Here is a 7,577-nt window from a genome sequence, read left to right on the forward strand (position 1 = left end):
TAATCCTAAACCCCAAAATATTATATATATATATATATATATATATATGTATATATATGTAAATATTTTTTTATTTAATTATTATGTTTTTTACTATTGGTCTAACCGTTAAATCATAAAACCCATGACCTCCTTTTTCAAGAACCCTTTTCATAACTCTTTTCATCCTAATGCGTGGAGGGAACCCAAGTCAACTCAATCAAATGGCAATTCCCACCCGCCTAATTCATCCTCAGCTATGGAGATTTCTGGGTTTCTTTTCAAGCCTTGTGGGTCTTCTCTGTTATGCTCTGAGTTCCTCTTTCCACCAACTATTTGGTGACTGGAACTTCTTCAAGCTCATAATTTACAGTGTGGTAAGTCTATCCATAACCAGCTTGTTCTTATTTCCCAAGAAACGCAGACTCTCAAGAAGTTTCTTGCTCAAAGTTCATTTAGGTTTCTTGGTTCTGATGCTCACTACTTTCTACTCTTTCTTCTACGACAAAGCTGTCAAAGGAAAAAAACCAGACCTATTCAGCTTGATTTCATGTGCTTCCTTTGCTTTAATGTCCTTGAGCTTATCAAAACAGACCAACCTCGGATTCGAAGGCGATCTTCTGAATTTTTTCCTAGGTTGTCTCACTGTACAAATGATGAAAGTCCACTTGATGCTGGGCTTCATAGCTGCCATTTTTTGCTATTTCATCATTGTTCTTCGATCTCGTCGTTCTAGTACTGAATCACAAACAAGAGCCATTCAAGCTCATGAACAAGACCAATCTCAGTCACAGTTAGTACTGGAAATTGATACTACCGTAAGAGAAACTGATAACAGTAGTGATCATCAATCACAAACACTACTAAGAAGAAGATCTGATGATGATGGGTACAAATGGAAGAAATACGAAGTCAAACAAGTGAAAGGAAGTGAAAAGCAAATGAGTTTCTACAAATGCTCAATCCCAAGTTGCCCTATAAGGAAGAGAATTGAGAGGCATTTGGATGGGAAAGTTACTGAGGCAGTTTATAACGGTACTCATAACCATCATAAGCCTAGGGTTACAATAGAGAGAAACTCATCGTTTGAAACTCTTTATGCAAACCAACCTTTATTGAAAGCTTTGCTCTCTGATGAAACCCCATATCAACCATTGGAGACTCGTGACGAGGAACGACTCGATCTCGTCGACTCGCCGGAGAACTCGTCAATATCAGTATGAGATGCTGAAATGTGAGATTTGAGGATACTGACTGATGTTAACAGAGCCAAGGAAAAAAAAAAAAAAAGTAGAGAATCAATTAGTCTAGTTTGTATCTTTTCATTCGATGTTTTGCTAGATACTAACAGCTATTAGTAGAGTCAAGAAAACAGAATAAGATATTCAAGCTTAGATGTGTGAGTTTATGAAGAATCTCATAATCAAGTCTACTTTCAGATAACTTGGTGTGTTTTTATAGGGAGTATTTACCGTCGTTCATCATGAAAACAGAGCACAATCCCAGGGCCTTTGTAGATTTTGGATTTGGCTTCCAAATTTCTCTCCAAATGCATTTGCTTGTGGGTTTAGATCAATTTAGATTGATTCAGATGGATTTATTAGAAAGACATTTATTTGTCTTGATTAACCAAACATTTTTTATCCATAACATACATCTTATCTTGTCTTAACCCTTTGTAAATACGAGAGCACATTCAGTGCTCATCATACACGTGCTCATCACTCTTGAGATAATTTGAAACAATTGTTGTTTGTTAATTACTTATAGTTACTTGTCAATATATGAATGCATACATGTTGCAACAAGACCAATACCTATGAAAAATCAAACCAGGTAGTTTGGTCTTGTTACAACACAGGCATATTGACAAATAATCATAAATAATTAACAAATGATAATTTGATAATGAACGAGTTAAAAAACTTGATAGACCTGATTTAATTTTTCATAGCTATTGGTTTTGTTGCAACAAATATGGATTATAATATTGACAAGTAACCATAAGTAATTAAAGGCAGCAAATCGAGTTCCTCTCAACAGGACTTCTTTGTTACGCTCTTAGTTCATCTTTCTATCATCCATGTGGTAAATGAAACATTTGAAGCACATAATTTACACTTAAACGAGCCAAATATATGCCTCCCCTAAATACATTGCAATAGTTCAAAAGTATCAATTTCAAGAGCAAATCTTCTAATATGAGTTCCCATGCATTCTTTAACACTCGTTAATATTTGCATGCCTGTAATTCGATAAAGCTTCTAACCCCATTAGATCCTACAAGGAGCCAAAAATTAATTTCACGTCATAGTTTTTCAAACTTTGAGAAGACAGGACAAATATAATTCAATGCCGCGTAAGCACTAATCTCATATTTTCAACACAAGCAAATCTATGACAGAAAATATAAGCATTTCTATCACCATGCATTAACATGACAGAATATAAGCGAACATAAAGAGACCAAATCAGGAACCAAACAATCTAAAAAATTGGAAAGCACAATATGTTTCAGTGACATATACTAAAGGCATAGCTGCACAGTTAAACATATTAGAAGGTAAGTGAACACAAGAGAAGAATGTGAGTCATCAAATATATGTCAGAATTCCCAATAGATTGATAGTAGAATTGATGTACCAAAACAATCATATCAGAGTTGTAACTCAAATACAGGAAGATTGATCGGAAAAATCATGTCTCAATAAAGCAAATCTTCATCCCAACATCTCGGGAAAAGAACATCAGAGTTGAGAATAACTTCAATGATGCAGGGACCCATAAGGAAAAAATAAAGCAGAAAAGGAAAAACACTGAAAGTCTTGAAACAAATAACTATTCAAAATGAACTTGGATTGGGTAAGTGATCTAAGTTCACTCACTAAATGAGTGTCTCAATTACAACTGTTAGGTTTTATCAATACTTAAAAGTTATCAATATACATTTCTTTTTAAACAATGAAAATAATCCTTATGATCAAAGCACTCCTCACATATATTGTCCCTTTCTAAAAATTTAAAATTTAGTACTCTCTAAATATTGTATAACAAAATTTCTCATAGCCGTTTGGTTTATTGTTATTATGCCACGTGAGACACTCATTGAGTGAATGGACTCCACCGGATCTAAATCTGTTATAAACAAACTATTTATGGTAATTGAATAATTGCATCATCCACTTATGTCAAATGATCATCCCTATCGAACAAGCACTTGATGACAAAAAACCACTCTCAACCTAATATCACATGATAAGTTTCTCTATTAGAGCCTTAGAGGTACAGATCAGACACAATTGCTCTCCTAACTTCTGCAAGAAAATCATTTTCGTTCTGATATTATGATGCCTTCATGAAAATCCACCATAATATTCATAATGAAACATGAATATATGGCTGGTCAAAACAAAATAAAAATTAAAAAAAAAAAAGAAGAAAGAAAAAGAAACTTGTAGATGTGAAGTGAAAAAAAAAAAAGCACTCATTTTGCATGCCTTGGTCCTGGTGAGTTTTCGGACCCATCTCACCTAGACTTTTTTTTCACCTAGGAGGGGGGAAACTCCATATCTAACAGCTGATTAGTATTTCTAAACTGCATCCGAAAAGATGGAACTTAAATAAAATCAGTCAAGCTAGGAAACAGAGGGAGATCACAATTAGGATGAACTGTAGCATACCATCAAAGGAAACCAATATCCCTTTTTCTTGAGATTCTCAAATTGAAAGGTAACTCTTAGTTTTTCCAGTAGATGTCACAAATCACTGTAAAATGAAAATAGTTTAGCAACATACAGTTCTTAATGCAGGTTCTATAACTGCACTTAAATCACACCTTGTTACATCATGCATCATAGCATGGTATCAAAAATTTGCAATTGCAAAATGCAAATAAATGATACAGGGAAAATTTGCAATTGCAAATGCAAATAAATGATACATTTATCCAAATAAAAACAGCCACTGGTTATTTTAATTGCTTTAAATAATTCTGCAATAACAAAAATTACGAAAATGCTAATTTTCTAACAACAAAGTGAATAGATTTAAGCCTTACATGAAACTAGGTTCAGGTCACAAGATTGCGATGAAATAATAAGATCTTAATCAGAATCCACAGATTCCTGATTCAATACTTTATGATAAGTTAGATGATAGATAAATAAATCATGAACCAAGTAAATCTTCACCTCCATGGTCTATCCTTCAGAAACTGTGACAATGTCTACAGGCCTCATGCCAGTTCCACTTGCCATATTCCTGCGCAGCAACTACAAAATGAACTTGCACATGCAAGTGCACAATCATTCAAACTCTAGCATAATATGAAATATGAATACATTAGATCAACTATGCAAATTTGAAAATTAAGACCCAACTATTCTGCACTATTTGCCTACAAAGGCTTAGCTGATGAAACAGGAGGATTTGCTGATGCCGTGCCAATACCAGAATGACCAGATAACTTGAGATTCTGACAAGCAATTAACATTAAAACAAATTTTAAAAAAAGAAACGAAAAAAAGAAACAAAAATTAAACATATCCATTTCATCCTTCCAGTAAAAGGAGAGAAAGAAAGCTAACAGATCATAACCATTACTACATCCGCCGTGACAAAAGAACAGGATCAATAACAAGCATCCAACCATCACTAAATTAGAAACTCATCGTCTGAAACTCTGGAAGCCAACCTTTGAAAACTTTTCTCGTTGATGAAATTCAAAACAATAAACAATTGGACTTAGTCAACTCACCAAAGAACTCATCGACATCAATGAGTTGCTGAATTGTGGGATCCGAGGATAGTGATAGATGTAAACAGAGTCAAGAAAATAGTACAGGATATTCAAGTTTAGAGGGATGAGCTTTCTCATGTAAATTATAATCTCAGATGAAGTCCACTTTATTATGTTTCATAAGATAACTTGGTATGTTTTTACAAAAATTATTCTCCCCAAAAAGGGATGCTGACCCAAGAAAAAAAATTCCAATCCTACAATATTGTATGCATAATACATTTCAGGACCCCAAATCCTTCATTTCTGTGGCAGCACTGTTTGAGCTATGATAATCAAAAACTTTTTCTATCACGCACTGTAACTTTTTACATATACACAACAATAAAGTAACTTCTTTTTCCCGCCCACGTGGGGTGCATAAAGGTTATCTTCCCCTTCGGCTACCAGCTGATCCACACTTTCCGTTAAATAGATCCTGAAGCTTAGCTTCAATGTCCTCCACGCCATACTTGATATACTTCTCAGGATGCTTCCCAAGTTCTGCAATATTCTCAAACCTGTTAATGAAGTTCCCATACGCAGGAAGCAGTATTCTTTCCAGAGCAATTCTTATCTCTTCTCTAAGTTGATCATCATAGATAATCCATGAAGATTGAACCCTGCATATATCTTCAAACTGCATGTTGAAATATTTGATCTTCTCCTTCATAGATTTTACAACTATATTAGACGATAATGATCCACTTTCTAGTTTCAACAAACCCAGGACCTTGCTCCATGAGCTTCTTTGATAGCTTACATGGTGTTGCCGGACCTTCGCCGTGTGTTTTCGGATCCAGTCATCACCTAGAAGGGTTCCGAGTTCAGTATCTCTAGCCTTCTGAACTATGTACCTCCCATTGTTCATCATGAAAACAGAGCACAATCCTGGCTCTTTGTAAATTTTGGATTTGGCTTCCAAATTACTCTCTAATAATTCCATGATCCATGCCATTTGCACAGAAAGTGAAGATGTTGCTGCATTGTTTTCGTCAAGCTTCGTGTAGTCTTTCAGTGGTGGCCCATTGTCTTCAAAAACCTGCTCGAGGGTCTGGCGAGAACGACATGCTGCTCGGAGGTAGTTCATCACATAGCGGGTAATTGGGTGAAGCCCACCACCAGGAACTGCTGCTTTTGCTGGGTCACGACGGATCAGGTTCTCCAGTTCCATGAAAATGCCTCTAATTGCTTCACCTAATCTGTTCCAGATAGTGATTGCTTCGTTTCTCAAAAACACAGAGTACTCATCAGAGAACAAGGATTCGAATTCGGGAATCAGGTCCCTCAGGGTCTCAAACACGTCCAAGATTCTGAATAAACGCTCTGGTGACCGGCTCCCGATTGCGATGGCGTCAGCGAAATTGAGTAGCTGAAGTGTTGATCCTCGGCAAATCTCCATAAAAGAGATATCAGAAGCAGATGAGAACCCGAAGAAGACGCGATTGCAGATTCGTTGTTCACTGGGAAATAGAATCCGAAGACAAACATTGGAAGCTTTAATCCATCTTGCAATCTCATCTTCGAGCTCCTGCCATGGCATCTTGTGAACGTCTTCAATGCTTAGCTTCTGTAACCCTAATCGGGACAAGCTCTCCTCTACAAATTCTCTTCGGCAGCTGCTATACACGTGAGCGCACTCCTTCCCAAACCCAGCAGCCGCCATGCGTTTCGCTATTTCGTGAAGGTCCTGGATTGTTCCAGAAGGCAGAGCATCAACTACGACGTCGTAATCAGCCACCGGCCTGGCCAATGGAATCGGGTCATCGTCATCGTCATCGTTTCTTAAAATCGCTTCGACTTCAGCATCTTCGTCCTCCTCCGAGTCAGAAGGCAGGTTGCGAGTTGACTCATTTTTCCAGTCTGCCCGAGTCAAGTCAAACGACTCGCCTCCGCTTTCAATCAGAGATCTGAATTCGTCCTCTGCACGAAACATGGCCTGCTGAAGCATGTCATCGGCGCGTACCAAGAACTCACCAACAGTCTCATCCGCCGCCATGGGGCTCCACTCGCCGAGTGTAGCAATCAACTCGTCGATGGCCTCGAGAAAGGCAGCAGCGTCAGCTGAGTCAGCCCAGATCGGCTGATCGAATGAAACATAGTGTGAGATCCGACGATCTAGAGAGCTGAGGGTATTTTCAAGAGAAGCATAGCCTCGACGATGATCTCTGCCGCTTATCTCCGACAACTTCTCCCGGGAGAATCTTCCATCGAAGTTAGAGAATATTTTCAGAATATCATCAGCCATGCTGTTATCTTGAGCCAACGTCTTTGCTATGTGGCGCGCCATTGCCAATAACTTCTCCTCACCGCTTTCAGCCATGTGGGTAAGCTCGCTCACTCAACAACTTCCTCCTAGCTAGCTACCAAAACCATAACTTGACTTTCAAAACATGGGGTTTTGAAGAAGAAGAAGCAAACGAAGACGAAGAAGGTAGCTTCTATGATGGTTCAGGATGGGGAAATCGGATAGAGAAATGGGGAAAATGACAGAGTTGAAAGAAAGAAAACGCGGTTTCTGTTCGAAAAGTGAAGAGACAAGTGTGTACAAGTTTGAAGTTTGAAATTTGGAGAGGGAGTGGGGATAAGGCAGAAGAAGAAGAAGAATGTGAAAATATATATATATATAATAACAATAATAAAAAGACAGAGAACAGAGTCTGATTGAAAAGAACGACGTGGAAGGCGGACAGAGTCATGGGCAGATATAGTTAGCTTTTCTTTTGAATGCAAGTACGACGTCGTGTTTTGCTTTTGACTGGGTCTGCACCTGGGAATTACTACTGATATGGGTTAATTTTAGGGTCAAGGGGAGTGGGGT

General features: G+C 37.7%; 2 protein-coding genes across 2 annotated transcripts; one reads left to right on the top strand and one right to left on the bottom strand.

The window, feature by feature from the left end:
- Positions 1-203: 203 nt before the first annotated feature.
- Positions 204-1,202, top strand: LOC129302720 (uncharacterized). The gene has a single exon (XM_054941614.1). The coding sequence runs from the start codon at positions 204-206 to the stop codon at positions 1,200-1,202; it is 999 nt and encodes a 332-aa protein (XP_054797589.1).
- A 3,654-nt stretch (positions 1,203-4,856) lies between these two features.
- LOC129299342 (exocyst complex component EXO70B1-like) lies at positions 4,857-7,332 on the bottom strand. The gene has a single exon (XM_054937805.1). It carries the CDS (start codon positions 7,077-7,079, stop codon positions 5,145-5,147), a length of 1,935 nt encoding a protein of 644 aa, XP_054793780.1. The 5' UTR covers positions 7,080-7,332; the 3' UTR covers positions 4,857-5,144.
- Between the last annotated feature and the right edge of the window lie 245 nt (positions 7,333-7,577).

Source organism: Prosopis cineraria, unplaced genomic scaffold, assembly GCF_029017545.1.
Source record: "Prosopis cineraria cultivar Desert tree isolate PC_DT_omini unplaced genomic scaffold, ASM2901754v1 PC2, whole genome shotgun sequence".
In the NCBI taxonomy this organism is placed as follows: domain Eukaryota; kingdom Viridiplantae; phylum Streptophyta; class Magnoliopsida; order Fabales; family Fabaceae; genus Prosopis; species Prosopis cineraria.

Excerpts from the sequence above, each read along its gene's own strand:
- LOC129299342 (XM_054937805.1), bottom strand. The coding sequence starts at position 7,079 with ATGGCTGAAAGCGGTGAGGAGAAGTTATTGGCAATGGCGCGCCACATA.
- LOC129302720 (XM_054941614.1), top strand. The coding sequence starts at position 204 with ATGGCAATTCCCACCCGCCTAATTCATCCTCAGCTATGGAGATTTCTG.